This window comes from Oncorhynchus keta, chromosome 19 (assembly GCF_023373465.1).
Source record: "Oncorhynchus keta strain PuntledgeMale-10-30-2019 chromosome 19, Oket_V2, whole genome shotgun sequence".
Lineage (NCBI taxonomy): Eukaryota > Metazoa > Chordata > Actinopteri > Salmoniformes > Salmonidae > Oncorhynchus > Oncorhynchus keta.
Genome location: NC_068439.1, coordinates 18,359,390 through 18,379,223, shown reverse-complemented (window position 1 = coordinate 18,379,223; position 19,834 = coordinate 18,359,390). Strand labels below are relative to the sequence as shown.

The 19,834-nt window shown below is 42.2% G+C and overlaps 2 protein-coding genes across 3 annotated transcripts; both read left to right on the top strand.

The window, feature by feature from the left end:
• Positions 1 to 309: 309 nt before the first annotated feature.
• stmnd1 (stathmin domain containing 1) lies at positions 310 to 2,704 on the top strand. The gene is made up of 5 exons (XM_035756260.2): positions 310 to 536; positions 871 to 1,009; positions 1,108 to 1,238; positions 1,605 to 1,736; positions 1,931 to 2,704. The coding sequence occupies exons 1-5, from the start codon at positions 468 to 470 to the stop codon at positions 2,258 to 2,260; spliced, it is 801 nt and encodes a 266-aa protein (XP_035612153.1). The 5' UTR covers positions 310 to 467; the 3' UTR covers positions 2,261 to 2,704.
• Positions 2,705 to 6,920: 4,216 nt separating this feature from the next.
• LOC118370971 (RNA-binding protein 24) lies at positions 6,921 to 19,351 on the top strand. 2 transcript variants are annotated; one of them, XM_035756238.2, is made up of 5 exons: positions 6,921 to 7,103; positions 7,230 to 7,397; positions 8,267 to 8,390; positions 8,853 to 8,907; positions 16,542 to 19,351. In XM_035756238.2, the coding sequence occupies exons 2-5, from the start codon at positions 7,230 to 7,232 to the stop codon at positions 16,891 to 16,893; spliced, it is 699 nt and encodes a 232-aa protein (XP_035612131.1). In that variant the 5' UTR covers positions 6,921 to 7,103; the 3' UTR covers positions 16,894 to 19,351. The 2 variants fall into 2 exon arrangements, with proteins under 2 accessions (XP_035612131.1, XP_035612130.1); XM_035756237.2 differs by having other exon boundaries at positions 6,921 to 7,397; positions 16,542 to 19,350.
• Positions 19,352 to 19,834: the final 483 nt, after the last annotated feature.

The following is a 19,834-nucleotide window of genomic DNA, read 5'->3' as shown; positions in this document are numbered from 1 at the left end:
ACATGGCTGAAGTCGCTGATGCAACCTATATTATATATATGCTGTGCGTTACACCAATAACAGGGCATATATTACACTTTTTTTGTGAAAGTATTTTTTCTTGTGTTTATACTTTCAATTTCAAGTCAAGAGATTGGGTTGGAGCCAAAACCTGCTTGCACAGGGGCCACTACAAGCCTAAAACCATTTGGAATTGGACTTATTTGGTGGACAATTGATTGAGTGTACCCGTCCACCTACTGACTGTCCAGGGGGTGTCACCTCTTTAACCAGGTCAGATTTATTGTAGCAACGGCCCATGGTAACGCAGAGAGTCCATGGCGACCTGAGTCGCGCTATCTTGGAAAGTGTGAAGGAATGCGACTGATTGGGAGGTTCCTTTTGCGTTAATATCCCGCGAAATGCTCTATTAATGGTATATCAAAAAAGAAAACTTCTAGCCGACCACTATTCTCTTGAAAGTAAATATGGGATGCGGCACCTCCAGGTTCACGGTGGTCGAGCCCATGAGATCAGGCGAGTTGGACGGAGGAGAGGTACGCTGCCTGCAGTTCCTAATTTGGATTCCTAATTAAAAACTGTAATCACAATGTTATGAACATGTGTAATACAGAAGGCAAAGTGGAAGACTTTTGGAATGGAATGGCACACATCCGGCGTGATGCGCGTCAGAGCACTTTTCCTCTCAATTGATTCCCTTATTTGATTTGCGGGGGGCTACTGCCACTAGCCCTAGTGGCAGTCTTTCTTTTAGTCAAACTATTTGGTGACTTGATCTAGAAATAAATATGATACACTTTGTATTATTGCACCTGTCAAAACACCTAAGACACTATGCATTTGAGTTTGACTTTGTAATTCTCCCAACAGGATGACACAGTGAGTAAGCAAGGCTGTAGGGGCGACTCTGCAGTGTCAAAGTTAACCACAGACAGTGGAGTGGTCCTGGACACTGGTGAGGTTCCCACCTTACTGGGAGCTGTACCCAGGAAACTATCACCACTGGCAGGTAAGAGGTCGGTGTGTGTGTGTGTGGTGGTGTGTGTGTGAGAGAGCGTGTGTATCTTGTACTCATCAGAGACCTATTTGTGTGTGTCTCCCACTCAGCCCACATTCCTGGCCTGGCCCAGGAGAGTGGTGAGAGACCCAGGTCCAGTGAGATCCTGGAACAGCTTCTGAGCCAAGGCATCATCGCCCAGCCCAGGGAGAGGGCCAGCGGCGAGGCATACAACATCATGGTGGGTACCGGTCAGGTCTAATGGTGGGGCAGAGCAAAGTGTAGCTTCATGTTGTCTCACCCTCTATGGCGGTGTCAGAATCAGGTGAGAGGAGGAGTTCCATAATCTCTTGTCATCATAGGACTGCAGCCTGGTTGGATAGTCTCTTGATTATAGTTTCCTGGTTATTTATAAAACTGCTGTCATCTTATGGAAGTGAGTGCAGAACTGATTGACTATGTCAATATACCAATGACAGTCACTCTGGATTGAAGAGATTATATTTTATGAGTTATTTACACATTAACTACAGTATATGAGTGTTTACCTAATATGTGTTGTTGGAGTGTGTAACTCATGGTTTAATTGCTGTGTGTGTACGGTCAGATTGATGACAGAGAGACACCCAAACGTAGGCCTACCCCTCACCTGGAGTCTCTGAAGGTCAAGAGGGACCAGTCTGTCACCAGCCAAGTGGACATGGAGGAGAGGATGAGACAGGCGGAGGAGGAACGGAAGGTGAGGATTATGAAATCATGAAAAATATGAATGTGAGGGGAATAAGGGGAAACTGAGTTTAGGAGGTTAAATGGGGACCAACTTTAACTATATCTGCCTTGAATATGACTTGTGTATCTGGAATATGACCCGTGTACCTTGAATATGACCTGTGTGTGTGTGTATCTTGAATATTTATTTGTTTTCTCTCTCAGCTGAACGTGAACCTGAGGCCTAAATCAGCTGGTGTCCATGACCCAGAAGCTGCATCAACATCCGTAGAGGGGGACATAGTCAGCCCTGTGGAGGTCCTCCACACCCCTGATGCCCCTGAGACCCCGCCCAGCCCAAGACGGATCCAGCAAGAGCCACTGGATCCAGACCCAACTCAGACTCGAGGAGGGGATGGAGGGAGTGGAGGGGTCAGGGAGAGCGGGGGAGAGGGAGTCATAAGTGGGCTCAGGTGGCAGCTTCTCTCAGCCTCTCTTGAGATGGAGAATGACTCCACATTTCAACAGACTGAGCAAGCTGAGGAGCAATTCTAGCACCTGGCTGGGAGCACCTTATCTGTCTATTGGAGCCCAGTGTGTCTGAGAGGGAGGGAGAGCATAGAGAGATGGTGCAGGGGGAATTAGAGGAAGAGTGGGCAGGTGAGGTGAGGGAGAGAGAGATCAGTGATGTCTATTTGTGTTTTTGTATACAAAAGAGCCAAGTGTATGTGCATACAGTCTGTTTCTAAGACTTGTTTGAAGTATGTGGTATAAAGAGAAGAGATCGCTGAGGGTTTACTTTACGATGCAAAATCATACTGTATAAAGGTGGGCAATATTATTATTTGAAATTGAAATCATGAAGATATTTATTTTCCATTCATTTAAAAAAGGTCAAAGGACTCCCTCCCCCCCCAATGGTGAACGTTGATTTGAAAGCTGTTTTAGACACAAGATGGCGGTGTTTCCATGGAATTAAATTACTTCTTCAGCACTGTTCATTATAGTTCACTTGCAGAAAGTCTTTGGTGTCATTATCATATGTAAGAGTATCTTGGTGTTTTCACTATTGTGTCTAAAAAGTAGGTTTTATTACTTTAATGTTAATTTGGGGACAAGCACTGGGAATTATTGTAAGCTTCTGTGTGGTGGTGTAATGCATAGGATGGTCGGACATTCATTGTATCTGTCCCTAATGTAAATAAGCAATTGAAATGAGAGAGAGAGTCAAGAACCCGACACCCTCAGCACACAGGGGGGCAAACACCTACCTGGAGGTGATAGCATTCCCTCCCCCATATGCCCCCTTAGATACAACTACGACAACATAACCAACAAAAATGGATCACGACTCCTGCAGCTCTGTCGGATGCTGGATATGTACATAGTCAATGTTAGGCTTTGAGGGGACTCCTATAGTAGGTACACCTATAGCTCATCTCTTGGCAGTAGTACTGTAGACTACTTTATCACTGACCTCAACCCAGAGTCTCTTAGAGCATTCACAGTCTGTCCTCTGACACCCCTAATAGATCACAGCAAAATCACACTACTTGAACAGCTCAATCATTAGGCATCAAAGCCAAAGGTACTGAATAATATTAAGAAATGCTCTAGATGGCCTCCCGAGTGGCGCAGTGGTCTAAGACACTGCATCACAGTACTAGCTGTGCCACTAGAGATTTTGGGTTCGAGTCCAGGCTCTGTTGCAGCTGATCGTGACCGGGAGACTCATGGGGCGGCGCACAATTGGCAGTGCACGCTGACATGGTGTACGGTGTCTCCTCTGACACATTGGTGTGGCTGGCTTGAGGGTTAAGTGGACATTGTGTCAAAGAAGCAGTGTGGCTTTGTTGGGTTGTGTTTCGAAGGATGCACGGCTCTCAACCTACGCCTCTCCCGAGTCCGTACTGGAGTTGTAGTGATGAGACAAGACTGTAACTACCAATTGGGTAGAAAAAGGGGTAAACATTTTTTTTGGAAGGAAGGAAGGAAAATAGTGTGGAAATCTACCAAAAAAAACAATTAGGCAACAAATTCAATCCCTTCTAGACAATTTCCTGGACAACAGGTTTCACTGTAATAATGAAGTTGTAAACTTGGCAGTAGAAAACCTAAACAGTATATTTGACCTCTCAGCTTCCCTATCAAATTAAAACATTTCAAGCACATAACCTAAGAAAATTAACAACAATGACAAATGGTTTGATGAAGAATGCATAAACCAAAGAAAGAAATTGAGAAACCTGTCCAATCAAAAACAGAGACCCAGAAAACCTGAGCCTACGCTTTCACTATGGTGAATCACTAAAACAATACAGATATACAACATAGAAAAAGAAGGAACAGCACATCAGAAATCAGCTCAATGTAATTTAAGAATCCATAGAATCAAACAACTTCTGGGAAAATTGGAAAACTCTAAACAAACAACACAAACAGTTATCTATCCAAAATGGAGATGTATGGATAAACCACATATCCAATCTTTTTGGCTTTATAACAAATATACATGATCAAATACAAATCTTAGAATCAACTATTAAAGACTACCAGAACCCACTGGATTCTTCAATTACATTGAATGAACTGAAAGAACAAAATACAAACCCTCCAACACAAAAAGGCCCGTGGGGTTGATGGTATTATAAAATATACAGAACACTAACTGACAAACAAATAAACCTAAACAAAGGCAAAGTTTCTCATGCTTTGTTGGTTTCAAAAAAGCTTTTGACTCAATTTGGCATATGGGTATGCTCTACAAATTGATGGAAAGTGGTGTTGGGGGGAAAAACATACAACATTATAGAATCCATGTACACAAACAAGTGTGTGGTTAAAATGGGCAAAAAAAACACATTTCTTTCCACAGGGCTGAGGGTGTGAGGCAGGGATGCAGTTTAAGCCCCACCCTCTTCAACAAATATATCAATGAATTGGCGAGGGCACTAGAACTGTCTGCAGCACCCGGCCTCATCCTGCTAAAATCGGAAGTCACATGTCTATTGTTTGCTGATGATCTGGTGCTTCTGTCCCCAACCAAGGAGGGCCTACAGCAGCACCTAGATCTTCTGCAAACTAAGCCCGTGCGACCTTAGTTTGACTGTTCCCAAATGACCCATCATTACCTTTTGGGTGTTATATGGTTGACAGGTTTGCTGTGTTTTTCAACTGGTGAAAAATCTAGTCTCAGTTACCAAAATTACAAGGTCTGATCACATGTCAGGTTACCTATTACTTTTACATTGTCTAAACAAGACCATCCTCCTAACGCTCCCTTGTTTAATCAAGTTGGAAGCCCATCCTGATAGTCAAGGATGGTGCATTTGAAGTGGAATGCTGAATGGAATTTGTAATGGAATTCCACAATTTTTTATTTAGTTAGTTACATACTCACATAGCATTCATTGCGTTAAAGGATATCTCTATACTACAGTATATAGGCTATGCATTTAATTTAACAGGGCTCATTTGGCACACTCCCAATGTTATAGCCTATAAATGTATGCTATAGGCCTATACACATCAAAGATATGCACATAAGGGATTTAAGGATAACCAATGATGAGGATTTACCAGAGTCCCTGTAGCTACGTTTTGTTAGCCAACATGTAAGGGGATTCTGATTAGTCGGCATGTTGCACGCGAACGGAGACAACAAGGGGACGCAACTAGATGGTATCTTCATTGTGTGGCCGCTGAAACCTGAAACGGACCACTGTGCGGCGGCTCTGCTCAGGGCTGTAATTTAAAGGGCGCGTGAGCACGCATGAATAAAATAGTATCTGATCCACCGAGATACAGAAATGTCGCTCTATCAGGTTGCGGCAGGGAATAGTGACCAAGCAGAGGGCTATGGCATTTTTTTGGTACAGAAGAGTCCGGTGGCAATTCACGCTATTGCATTCCGGTGATGGAGGAGATGACAATTATGACAGCTAGCCAGCCACATCAAATTTGCAACTCATAATATTACTGTAGGCTACAAGCAAACAGGCACATACCAGTATTAGGGCCTATGTAGGCTACGTGTCTCCATGGCTGTCTTAGTCCACAGAGGTGGAACCATATGAAGGATTTAGACAATAGTTCCGTATCAGATTTCTCAGTATAACGTTACAGAACAGTTGTCGCGGAAAACAGGAGGGAGAATCATACTTTTCCACATTCAATCATGAAAGACAAAAGTCAACAGTTTTACAAAGTTTACAAAGTATTATAGTTGTTATTAGGCCTATTTTAGTTATCACAGGCACTACAAGACCCACAAATCGACATTCATCTGACCTCAAGGCACTGCTGTACTAAAATATACAATTTAACCTATTATTTGTATGATGTATATAATCACAAGCATAAGTAGCCTATTTGAAAAATAATCTGAAGATATGATCTTTCATAGACAGATCCTGCACGGGGCGCGTGCCCAATTGTCCTGGCCGCGTATTTACGCACGTACCGCTCTTCCCTTCAAATCCACCTCATAAATTCCATCATCACCCGGCTGAAGTCACTCCTAAACACGTTTTAAAACAGTCCAGTCATCAGTGGCCTCCTATGAGACATTAGGGGCCCAGAAAACTAAACTAAACTAAACATGTATGTCCCTACCCATTGTGCATAATCATTTTAGCAGCATCGCGTGTATCATAGTCCAAAATATAATCTAACACTCTACTGCATTATTCTACAAGGAAATTTGAGGCCCAGAGATTACGCCTGTCTGCATTGGTCATGCTGAACTGCTGCTGCCACTAAAACACATGCGTCCCTGGGCTGACCACTCTCTGTCTCCTCTCTATGCGTAATGGGCCTTCTCTGACCCGAGCACCTGCTGCCAGGTATCCCTTGGGACAGGAAGAGAACCAAGACCTTCATTTTTTAAGTTATATCTTCATGGAGTATAATGGGGTCTTGTGTGTGACACTGTGGGTTATTAAGTAGCCGAAACCTTGCCGTGAGCACTAGTCTATACAACTGTTGTAAGAAAATATCATTTTAGGGGTATGAAAAACCGAATGACCATAACTTTCCTGGTGGTTTAACATGTGGTAGGTAATATGGTCTATTCTTCATCACCACTAAGCAGGCATGGATCTTTAATTGTGCCCGCTTCCCAGCTGTTTGCTGGAGCGTGTACGGGAGCATGTGGGCGGGCAGCAATGCACGCACAGTACCGCCCTCAGGCTTGGAACTGGGTGGAGTTATGGGAAGCACTTTTAGGAATGGGTCCGAAACATATTTAGTTTGTCACGACAGTTACGAAGAAGAGTTGCAAACACCTGACGATTGCTTGGACAATCCGCTCAATATCTCTTTTAAGTGTCGAAACATAATCTACCTCGAATCTTGATTTTTGTCGAGTTTGTGATATTTCCCTGAAGCCTCTCCAGTGGTAAATGTCTTATTGTTCGTTTTTATAGCAATACTAATAAATAACGTAACTAGCTGATAAGGAAACATTGCACTATATTTTTGATTGTTTCTGTTTATACTATTTTGCACTGAAATATTGGTGAAGATGCACACCACGCAGAAGGACACGACCTACACGAAGGTTTTTGTAGGGGGTCTTCCATACCACACCACGGATTCCAGTCTCAGGAAATATTTTGAAGTGTTTGGAGAAATTGAAGAAGCAGTCGTGATTACCGACCGACAGACCGGCAAGTCCAGGGGGTATGGATTCGTAAGTATCAATATAGTATTTATTCTTCATAACTTTCCTACACAAAGTGCAAGTGTCTGTCTAAGGCCTGCATGATTTCAAATGGCAGTAAATCACATGTAATCGTTAAAGTGGGTGTTGGTTATTCTACTGTAGGCCTGTTTCATAATATTTGAACTTTTTCATAAGTAGGCTTGTGTTTTCAGCTTGAAGTGTTCTATCATTGAAAACAACCGATAGGCGCACACGCGCACTGTTCCGCGCTAACATGTTCAGAAGATGAGTTTTGGGAAGAGGATGAGCAGAACCTCATGTCAATGTCTATGAGCATTAATAAGAGACAGATGGGCTACTATAAAACGGCTTTACTGTCATGGTACCTCCCTCCTTGCAGCCATTTAGTTTTAAGCACATTTATGTGAAATATTAGCCTGTAGTATTTGATGAGTTGAGAGGTTTTCCTCGGGTTGTTTGAAAAATACCATATTACAGCACCAAAAACTCTTACATAGTCATTACTCTCAACGTACTTATAGTCACAGGTAAACTTGTCCAATTATTTTGAATGGATGAGTATCTATGGTCAGAGATGGCGTTATATCTAGTTTCTACTCTGGAAAACAAGGAAATAACTCACCAGGAGCTTAGAGCCTACCCAAGACCAAAGATCTCAACTTACTATAAGTAGTGGTGGTTATCTTTATTTTCAAAATATTGACTGACAGTCGGGTTGTGTGTGATATCCATATTTTCTCTAAATATTTACCTCCCTTTAGCTAATGAATATTAACATTGGTGAGTCTTTATCGTACATTTTTACCAACCCCTCGCACTTCTCCTTCACCACTTCTTACCTGTGCTCTCTCAACCCTCTCTGTGTGTCCCTGCAGGTGACGATGGCGGACCGCTCGGCTGCAGACAGGGCCTGTAAAGATCCGAACCCCATCATCGATGGCAGGAAAGCCAACGTCAACCTGGCGTACCTGGGGGCCAAGCCACGGGTGATGCAGCCAGGTAAACACACTCTCACAGTCACATAGAGAGATACCTATAGGGGAAGTATACTTAACTCAGTAGGAAGCAACAGTACCGGTTCTGTATGGTAATGTTCTGAAAACATTGAGGCTGTTTGTTCTATAGAACATGCCCCAGGTCTCATCTTATTTTTATTTCCATATCGTACACATTTTTTCCTCGTAAATCATGCCTGGTGCAGAATGATTCCAAGGCTTATTAATCATTATGTCACATAAATATGTCAAATGAATGTGTTCAATACATGATTCAGGATGTCCCGATGTGTCTAGAATGAACTGAATGATTGCATCCCCAATGGCACCCTATTCCCTATATAGTGCACTACTATGAGTCCTGGTCAAAAGTAGTGTACTAAAAAGGCAATAGGGTGCCATTTGGCACTCACGATGACATGAATAAGATCATTAATTAATTTGACCATACCTCATCTCCATCCAGGTTTCACTTTTGGTGTTCCACAAATCCATCCTGCCTTCATCCAAAGGCCTTATGGGTAAGTACTGATGCTTATTTTTGTGTGTTGAGGGGATGGTTGGGTGTTGATGAGTATACATTAACAAATGACCTCATCAGTGAAAACCTATATGAAACCTCACTCGAGTTACCTCACTGAATCTGATATTTATAATATATTAGCAGTGATGTCCTTCATTTGGCGAAAGTCTGGCATTGTTAGACATGTTCAGACAATGACTTGTATGTTTATATAATCTGTTTATGGAATTGTTTTGAGCTTAGTCCTGTTTTTCTCCATACTTACATGATTACAGTGCATGATAATTATGTTGTGAAAAAAAAAACAGTTTCACAAGTCCTATTTCTTTTTATCACTGACTACAAAGTTGACCACCATATCAATGTAAGGTTTGTGTGTGTGTGTGTGTGTGTGTGTGTGTGTGTGTGTGTGTGTGTGTGTGTGTGTGTGTTGAGTACAACTAATGGAAAGTTAGAGCCTCAATGACTCAATGTTATCTATCTCTCTCTGGTCCGACAGGCTCGATACAGGTTAAGATAACTTGTGGTTTCAGGATTAGTTCTGTGGGCATGTCACAGATCAGACCAGGGAATTACCTGTAATTTCAAATGCACACAAACAAGCTCAAATGGTGATTATAGATGCATGTATGTTGGTTTTTAATTTTGGTTTTGAGTTTTAACTTATATTGAATAGCAATTAGAGCTTTGTGTGTTTTTACTTTATTTTTACTGTTATGAAGTGGTGTTCATAGCTAAACCGTGTGCTGTCTATTTAATGACCAAAAAAGCTGCTTTGATGATATTTGGGATGTTCTTTCCCAATTTTGTGGAAGAGTGTTGACTTTGCCAGGGGGAGCAAAGTCTTTTTTTAACATTTCTTTATTTGATTTGATGCTTTCGTGTTGTAGCTTGTGGTTTAGTTTTTCTTTGGTAACATTATGTTCTATGTGTTGGAGTGAGGGATGGTTTTCTGTGTGCTTTTTCATTATTCCCCTGTCACCCCTACTCCAAACCAAACCTACCAAAACCATCAACAGCTCACAGCAAGACATTTCTAGGACCTTGGTGTTATTAATTGTCTTGCATTAACACCTAACATCTCAAACTCACCCAGAATGGAGTATTTCCCAGGATTTGCATATTCTCTCTCTCTCTCTTTCTCAATCCATCAAGGGCATGTGCCACATGGTCTTTGTCTCTTCTAACTCTCATTCTCTCTTATTTTCTCTCCTTCTCTCATCTATCTATCCGTATATGGTATACTTCAGGGCCGACTCTCAGGAGAGCTGCTGTTTCTCATACAGAGATGACAAAGAAGAGAACAGTGAGAGGTCCATGACTAGACTGTAAATTGACAGTAGTCACTAACCTTATCCCTTACAGGACACTGGTGACAGATGAGGGAAAGTCATCCAAGGCTAGTAGTTTAGTTGAAGCAGCACACCTACTAATGTGTGTTTCTTAGTGTGTGTTTGTTTGTATTTGTCTGATGAAACTATTGTATGTGTGCGCACACATGTTCGCTTGTGTGTTTCCTTTCGTGTGTAGTCCAGTCCAGTGGTAGAGCAGTGCACCAGAGTCTCTACTGTGACACAAACAAATGTCTGGATGCCACAGCCTCTGAACAAGCTTTCATCACATGGGCCTGCAGCGTTAAGGAAAACAAGCTTCTCCATTGTGCCTCACAAAGGCTGGAGTGCTGACGCTGCAGTCGCATGAAGCCTGCACTGGTAGCGGGACGGGGGGCTGGGCAGGGGGACTGTGGCTCGCTCCGTCATGATGGGATGGGACACTCTTTAAAAACAGCAGGCCCGGACACATGGAGGCTGGAGGCCCCAGGGAGATTTAAAGGGCCACAGACACATCCAGAGAGTGCCACCTATGTGCCACCTGTGCTTTCCAACACATGTAGAAGGCCCAAGGCTGCAGACAAAGGATTTGTCCCAAATGGTACACTATTCCCTGTATAGATCACTACTAGGGCCCTGATGAAAGGGCAATCTATATAGGGAAAAGGGTGCCATTGGGACGATGACATCGATGGGCACAGCTGTGGGAGGGTAGCAACTAGCTCCATGGCTATCACACCACTAGGTATAAGTCTCACCAATGATATGATCCCAGCACATGTAGGAGGCTTGATAGATGGGTATAAATCAGAGGCGGTTGGTGGGAGGAGCTATAGGAGGACGGGCTCATTGTAATGGCTGGGATAGTATGAATGGAACGGTATCAAACATATGGACATCTAGTTTCACTCTGGTCCATTGATTCAATTCCAGCCATTACAATGAGCCCATCCTCCTATAGGAGGGCAACAGAGCAAAAGGAGAGGTCAGTAGTTGACCAGGGACTTGTTCTTCATCTGTGTCTCTACTCTATCGTTACATGCAGTGCATTCGGAGAGTATTCAGACCCTTTTCCACATTTTGTTACGTTTGGGTACTAGGTAAATGGCAGTACGTACAGGTCTGGGATCAGGCTACTGTTTGAGGCTGTAGCAACCAGATCCATTGTTATTATTATAGCATCATGTCGCCCCTCTACGCTTCTCACATTTATCTGTAGCATGACTGGCTGTTCCTCAGCTCCTGATGCAACAGAATGGTTCTAATGTGTTGGAGAGTAACAGGTGTCTACTGCTAAACGCCCCGCCACCCCTCCACTCTTCCCCCTCTGGTCGAAGATGTCACCCATCTGACATGTGATTGAAACAGACCTTTATTTAGCCTTGAACTTTACCGACCGCAACGTTCCAGACAGAAAGATAATATATTTACACAGAGCATTGAGACACAGTAACCCTAGTATTTTTAACCTTGCCTGTATCTCTAGGGAAACGAGGGCACTTAGATGGGAGTCAGAGGGTAGCCAGTGCTTCCCATGAGCAACACCGTTACGGAAGTGAATCCAGGCAGATGTGTGTGTGTTTTGTTTGTTAGGTGACACAGCATTTACCAACATATAAGAGGTTTATGCTGTTGGAGATTGAGAAACAGGTTGTAGTAGTCTAATGTTGAATGAGATTACGAAAGGGAGAGGGAGAAGGACAAGATAGAGGAAGCAAATAAAGGTAGGGTGGGATATGAGCCCAGATGAGTTCTAGGGGTGGGAGCATACCACAGTAAGATGACAGGCAAGCAGAAAATAGCTGGGGCCCAGCCTTCAGCCTTTCCTGTCAATCATACATGAGGCCAGGCAACAAAGAGCATGTCTGAGACCAGATCCACATTACAGGAATGTCGTCATGACTACTTATGGAAACCGTACTTGTGTAGGACTTATTGGTACTTTGCTATATATTTATGGAAAAATAACATTGGGATGAAACTCTTGGGCAGTGATTGCTTCAAACAGTCTAATGCAGGCCAACAATCATGGGCCATTTTAACGTCTCTGTCTTCTTCATACTTTGGATGCATCCCAAATGATACCCAATCCCCTGTATAGTGCACTACTGTTGACCAGATCCCTATGGGCTGGTGGAAAGGGAATAGCGTGCCATTTAGGATGCAACCTTTATTTCCAACAACATCATGTTTCATGGGCTGATGCACCGGTCTAAGGCACTGCATCTCAGTGCTAGAGGCTTCACTGAAGACCCTGGTTCGATTCCAGGGTCTATCACAACCGGCCGTAATTGGGAGTCCAACAGGCGACGCACAATTGGCCCAGCGTCGTCCGGGTTAGGGTTTGGCCGGGATAGGCCGTCATTGTAAATAAGAATTTGTTCTTAACTGACTTGCCTAGTTAAATAAAATAAAAATAAAATTCACCATCATTTAAACATACCAGTTCAATGCTGTCATTTCATTCTCTACAATTGCAAATATAGTGCTATTAAAAAGAAGCACCTTTCTTGTGTGTTGTAACACTGCATAACATATTTTATATGTGGTATGAAAGAGCTTCTTTTTGTGCCGTTTTCCCCCATACTGTAAGAAATAATCGTTTTCCCCCATACTGTAAGAAATAATCGTTTCCCCCATACTGTAAGAAATCGTTTTCCCCCATACTGTAAGAAATCGTTTTTCCCCATACTGTAAGAAATAATCGTTTCCCCCATATACTGTAAGAAATAATCGTTTCCCCCATATACTGTAAGAAATAATCATTTTTCCCCATACTGTAAGAAATAATCGTTTTTCTCCCATACTGTAAGAAATAATCATTTTCCCCATACTGTAAGAAATAATCATTTTCCCCATACTGTAAGAAATAATAGTTTTCCCCCATACTGTAAGAAAGAATTGTTTTTCCCCCATACTGTAAGAAATAATCATTTTTCCCCATACTGTAAGAAATAATAGTTTTTCTCCCATACTGTAAGAAATAATAGTTTCCCCCATACTGTAAGAAATAATCGTTTTCCCCCCATACTGTAAGAAATAATCGTTTTCCCCATACTGTAAGAAATAATCGTTTTTCCCCATACTGTAAGAAATAATCGTTTTTCCCCATACTGTAAGAAATAATCGTTTTTTTCCCCATACTGTAAGAAATAATCGTTTTCCCCCATACTGTAAGAAATAATAGTTTTCCCCATACTGTAAGAAATAATCGTTTTCCCCATACTGTAAGAAATAATCGTTTTCCCCATACTGTAAGAAATAATCGTTTTTCCCCCATACTGTAAGAAATAATCTTTTTCCCCATACTGTAAGAAATAATCGTTTTCCCCCCATACTGTAAGAAATAATAGTTTTCCCCCTGTAAGAAATAATCGTTTTTCCCCATACTGTAAGAAATAATAGTTTTTTTTCCCCATACTGTAAGAAATAATCGTTTTCCCCCATACTGTAAGAAATAATCGTTTTACTGTAAGAAATAATAGTTTTCCCCCCATACTGTAAGAAATAATCATTTTCCCCATACTGTAAGAAATAATCATTTTCCCCATACTGTAAGAAATAATAGTTTTCCCCCATACTGTAAGAAAGAATTGTTTTTCCCCCATACTGTAAGAAATAATCATTTTTCCCCATACTGTAAGAAATAATAGTTTTTCTCCCATACTGTAAGAAATAATAGTTTTCCCCATACTGTAAGAAATAATCGTTTTCCCCCCATACTGTAAGAAATAATCGTTTTTCCCCATACTGTAAGAAATAATCGTTTTCCCCATACTGTAAGAAATAATCGTTTTCCCCATACTGTAAGAAATAATCGTTTTCCCCCATACTGTAAGAAATAATCGTTTTCCCCATACTGTAAGAAATAATCGTTTTCCCCCATACTGTAAGAAATAATCGTTTTCCCCCATACTGTAAGAAATAATCCCCCATACTTTTCCCCATACTGTAAGAAATAATCATTTTAATCCCCCATACTGTAAGAAATAATCGTTTTCCCCCATACTTTTCCCCATACTGTAAGAAATAATCGTTTTCCCCCATACTGTAAGAAATAATCGATACTGTAAGAAATAATCGTTTTCCCCATACTGTAAGAAATAATCATTTTCCCCATACTGTAAGAAATAATCGTTTTCCCCATACTGTAAGAAATAATCGTTTTCCCCCATACTGTAAGAAATAATCGTTTTCCCCATACTGTAAGAAATAATCGTTTTCCCCCATACTGTAAGAAATAATTGTTTTCCCCCATACTGTAAGAAATAATTGTTTTCCCCCATACTGTAAGAAATAATCGTTTTCCCCCATACTGTAAGAAATAATCGTTTTCCCCCATACTGTAAGAAATAATCGTTTTTCCAAAAAGAGATGAAAACAGCATTTCAAAATACCTGTTTGATCCAACTTTTGACATAATGCTTCCATCCTGAATGGTACCTTATTACCTGTATAGTGCCCTGTTTTTGACCCTGTGGTGATGCATTGCATATCTTATTATAGCTAGTAATGGTGAGGCACAACAATGGTCAGCTTTGACATGTGTTTTTTGGTGGAAACTGCATTTTGTTGTTTTGTTGTGAAACCATCCTTTGTGTGTGTGTTTGTTTGTGTGTTTGAGAGAGTTTTTCTTTGTAGTGGCCCGTGTGTGTGTACACATTTGTTATGTCCGTGTACATCCAGTGTGTGTGTGTGTGTGTGTGTGTGTGTGTTACGTTTTGTTTTGTTGTGCATTGTCCAGTGTGTGTGTCTCCACCTTGTATTGTGACTGTAACACTGTGCTGAGACAGCAGCGTGCCAGCAGGCCAGGCTGAGGCATCTGCCAAGAATGTGATGTCATAGGAGTACCCCTGAGTGATAGAGCTGTACTTGATCTTTTATTTTTCTTTCTTTTAATGTATTTATTCTTTCCTTTTTGTTTCTTTCAGTGAGTGTTTGTGCTGTGTTGGTTATCCATGTGGACTGTTTTGAATTTTTTGTCTTTGACGTCTTTTTCTTGTAGAATTGCTGTTGTTTTTTTCCTGTTTCCTCGTTGGGGCCAGTGTTTTGACATGTGATTGGTTGGATAGTGGAGTGCTGACAATAGGGTTGCCACGATAGATCTTGTCTTTGGTTTCTCCAATCCAGATTCCAAACTGTTTGACTGTACAAAAGATTCCGCTCTCCATCTCGTTTCTTATTGGCTTGATTGATGTCAGTATTTATTTGGTTCGATCAATTGTTAGGTTGTTTCTGAAGAGATTTGAATGACCTGTTGACAACATCACACCATGCGCATCATTCCAGACCATTACAAATCCACACCAGACCACAACTCATTGAAACCCAACACTGACAAATGGTGGTAAGTCAATATAAAAGTGATTGTCAATCATTGTCATAACACTGATTAGGTTACTCAGTCTTCTCTTACTGAATCATAGACTTGACTCCAATTAACACCAGTTTAGTATTTTTGAGGAATGTCATTTGTGATTTCCCCATCAAGGTTTCCTCCACCAAAACAATCGTGTAACTTTCACAAACGACCATCATCATGCTAGCAGATAGCACTAGAGAGCCTAGCAAGCCGAGCCTCACGGCCGGGATATGTCACGAAGGGCTGAATGTGCTCATTGTTCCTGATTGCTTATTTAATGAAAACGTCCCTCTGAGTGCAGCTAGCCTAGCGCCCGGCCCGGGGCTCTTTGTCTAAGCACAGAGGGGGAAACAGCCAGCAGTGTCCTTTTTGAAAACTGTCCAGCTGTCAAAGTGGCAGTGACATTTTCACAATGCCCCCCTCATCTCATGGCCTCTCCCCCTCTCTTCCTCCCAGCGCTGCCTGTGAGCCTCCCTCCCCTCCTCTGTTCCCTATCCCCTCCCAACTAGGACTGGCACCAGGGCCAAATCCACATGTGACCAAGCACACACAAACCAAGTTCTCTCTTCTCGCCATCTCTGGATTGTCTCTCCATGACGGCATCAATGGGTCACTGAAAAGCCAAAATGTCTTCCTATCCCGTATCAGAGGACAAAACCCCTCTGAGCTTTGAACACCTCTCACCAACCCATTTTTTTTTATCCCACAGAGAGATCTCTATTTTGGCAACCCTATATCTCTAATAGCTACTTGCAGGCATCTCCGTGGTGTTATTGACTGGTGTATTGATGTGTTGGGGGGCGCTTGGCCGCAGTGTGGTTGGGTTGGTTGCGTTTGGTTCTGCTGTTAAACTTGGGGTTTGCTGCTGTCTGTCAGTGGCTTTGTAAGGCCAGGTCTGTGATTTCTACCTCTAACTCCCTGTCTGTCTCTGTCCTGTAGGATCCCTGCTCACTATGTGTACCCTCAGGCCTTCATGCAGCCAAGCACCATGGTCATTCCCCATGCCATGCAGCCCAGTGCAGCCTCTGCCTCCACCGGTTCCTCACCATACATCGACTACACTGGAGCCGCCTACGCACAGTATTCCGCCGCCGTTGCGGCTAGCGCTGCTGCCGCCTACGAGCAGTATCCCTACGCTGCCTCCCCTGTAGCGGCCGGATACATAACTGCGGCCGGTTACGGCTACGTTCAGCAGCCCCTGCCTACGGCTGCACCGGGATCAGCCGTCGCTGCAGCCGCAGCTTTCGGTCAGTACCAGCCTCAGCAACTGCAAGCTGATCGCATGCAATAGCAGCCACTGCAGCCATTGGACACGAGGAGGATGGGAGGCCCACGGCTGATTGGCTGTGCAGAGGAAAGGAGGAGGAGGAAGAGAGAGGGGCCGTGTTGTTAAGTGACGGAGTCGTTAAGATGGTGGTGGTGAGGTGGGAGCTCCATACAGTAGCTTTCCAACTTGCTGTACTTAAACCCCCCACACAAAAAAATGAGTAAACGTTACCAATTCACAGAACAAAGTAAGGTGGATATATCCTTATGATTATTATTGTTGTTATTAATATAATTATTACTATTATAATTGTAGTAGAGTATTTATTTATAGAAGATAAATGCAACGACTAAGCTTGGTGTAAAACATGACCGTATGTTCCATTGCTGTCATTAACATAGAAGAGAGAGAGCGTTCTCTTTATGGGACACTTAGATGTGTCCCAAAGTGTTTTTTGTGTTCTGAAGCCCTTATAACATATATTTATTATCACATTTCGAGGACTCTTGTCGTTCTGTCTTTTCAAGTGCATTGAAGTAAATGTTGTGATAATCAGGGAAATGGACCAGTTTCCAGTGTGTTAGTAAAGACAACCTCTGTGTGTCAGGGAGGAGCTGAAATAACTGTGGAGAAAAGGTGAAAGTCTTGTCACGCGTTAAGAACATATCTTCCTGATGCTGATTGTCCCTTTTTTGAATCTGTATCTTGATCTCTTGACCTATGCAAAGCAAACAGTTCACCAGGAGACAAAAAAGCTGCAGGAATAACCAAAAAATGCCATCTACTCATCAACTCTTCAAAGGGCATCACAAACAATATGACGGCAACTCCGAAAGAAAGGTTTTCAGACAATGAGAAGCACCAAATCAGTTACTCTCAAACACATACATTACGCACACACACACAGTTGTGTACATAGTGGTAAAGGACAAAGGGCCCAGTCGTGTTCCCCTCTGGCTCTGTGCAATGGGATCTAGTCAGAGTGAAAGCGAGGGGGGGAGCAGCTACGGGTGGGGAGGGGGTGGGACAGTTCGCCCAGCGCCACACAGATGGATCACTCTGGAAAGAACGCATCACTTGTGCTTATTTGTTGAGCTGTCACATTTTAATCCCTGGGCCCATTTGGGAACTGGCCCCTCTGGCCTGCCTGCCTGTCTGTCTGCTTGGCCCTGTCAGCATTTCCACCTCTGTCCTCTGTCCTAGAGCTGGCTGGCTGGGCTGGTGTCAGGTACATACACTGCCCTCCTATCCTAACCCTAACCAACCCCCCTAGGCCTTGTCCTGTACCCACTCCTCACAGCCTCACCAACCCCCTGGCCCTTGCCCTGTACCCATTCCTCTAAGCCTCACCAACTCCTCCTCTACCCAGACTACACACCCCAACTCCAGGGCTCCTTTCTGTGGGTCTGGAAAGTGGTGGCAGTGGGAATGTAGAAAGGGGGTGGCGGGACTGCAGGCACTTGACATGAATCTGGGGGTTCTTTGTGTGCCTCACATTTGTGTTGCTATTTAAGAGAGTAAGAAAAGAGATCTATTTAAGATATTTATTTTCAGAGTTGACTATGTTCTATGCGCTTAGTGGCGGTACTGAATTACTATTGTTATGTATTCATCTCAAGGCATATAAGTTATTGAGTAGATTTAGTTGTATTATTATTAACATACTCTACCAAAAATGTTGATTTATTTAAGATACAATTCTGTATGTGCACTGTACAATTATAATTTTTGCCTTTTTGAAATCTTAGAACATGACATTAAATATTGGCTAGATTAATGCCTTTTGTATGAAACTTTATTTAAATGCAGGCATACTTGCGTGCAGACTGTTATTCTGCCTCTGTTTAGAACTGTTGGAAAAGACAAAAAAATCCTGGCAAATTAGCAAAATGCTTGCTTTATACATTAGAATGTACAGTCATTGTCATGGTTTGGATAGCTGTGCTTCTATTGCTTTTAATATACATCAGATGGGCTATTTTACACTTGGGAATTTTTATACTTGAACTATTTCTTACAAGGGAAAATATGAAAAATAACTGACAAAAAAATACTTTTTAAGGAAGCTTTTCATTGTCACTGGATTTAAGGCATGTACAGTGTTAAAACCTTATTTCAGAATTTCAACACTATTTACTCTAAATTGAAATAAAAGGTTCTATATTTAAACAATGTTTTTTTTATTTATTTAAGATGGATATACGATGTTGAGATGATCAATTGTGTTGTTTTCAGGATGGGTGACTTTGTGGGCCTTGTTGTGGAGGCCTGAGACCATTAATAGTCTCCAGAGCAAATTAGGTCTGAAAGGTGAAGGTGTTAGTTGTTGATGTTCAGCAGGTTCTATGGATACACATGTCCCAGATTTTTACCCTACAACACGAGAATGGCTGAGTCACCTCTTCACTCTGCAAAAGCTTCTCTCTCAAACACACATGGATCTGTAGCTCAAATGGCACTCTAATTCCCTTTGTAGTGCACTACTTTTGACCAGGACTCCTGGTCAAAAGTAGTGCACTATATTGAGAATTGGGTGAGTGCCATTTGGGATGCGAGTACTTATTTCTAGCTCCAGAACTCTTGTTCTTGTGTTGTATTATTTAAGGACTGTTCCATCGAAGTGTATTAAACGCCTATAAACATACTCACTGTATATTTGCATACGTCCTCAATTCCCAAACCCCTGGTGTTTAAAAACAATGTTCTTAGTTTAGTTGGGTTAAGTAGCTGCTTACTTTCCTGTGTGTGTGTGTGTGTGTGCTTTGTAGCCTAACAGTGAAACGCTTGCTTATGGGTCATTTTCCAACGTTAAAGATGAAATAAACTGTGAAAATAACATGACTATCCATGAAAGACTGACCAGGTGAAAGCTAGGATCCCTTATTGATGTCACTTGTTAAATCCATTTCAATCCATTTAGATGAAGGGGAGGAGACAGGTTAAAGAATGATTTTTATGTGTGCCA

Excerpts from the sequence above, each read along its gene's own strand:
- stmnd1 (XM_035756260.2), top strand. The coding sequence starts at position 468 with ATGGGATGCGGCACCTCCAGGTTCACGGTGGTCGAGCCCATGAGATCA. Across the intron at positions 537-870 it reads GCGAGTTGGACGGAGGAGAG|GATGACACAGTGAGTAAGCA; the intron begins GTACGCTGCCTG and ends TTCTCCCAACAG. Across the intron at positions 1,239-1,604 it reads GCGAGGCATACAACATCATG|ATTGATGACAGAGAGACACC; the intron begins GTGGGTACCGGT and ends GTGTACGGTCAG.
- LOC118370971 (XM_035756238.2), top strand. The coding sequence starts at position 7,230 with ATGCACACCACGCAGAAGGACACGACCTACACGAAGGTTTTTGTAGGG. Across the intron at positions 7,398-8,266 it reads AGTCCAGGGGGTATGGATTC|GTGACGATGGCGGACCGCTC; the intron begins GTAAGTATCAAT and ends GTGTCCCTGCAG. Across the intron at positions 8,391-8,852 it reads GCCACGGGTGATGCAGCCAG|GTTTCACTTTTGGTGTTCCA; the intron begins GTAAACACACTC and ends ATCTCCATCCAG.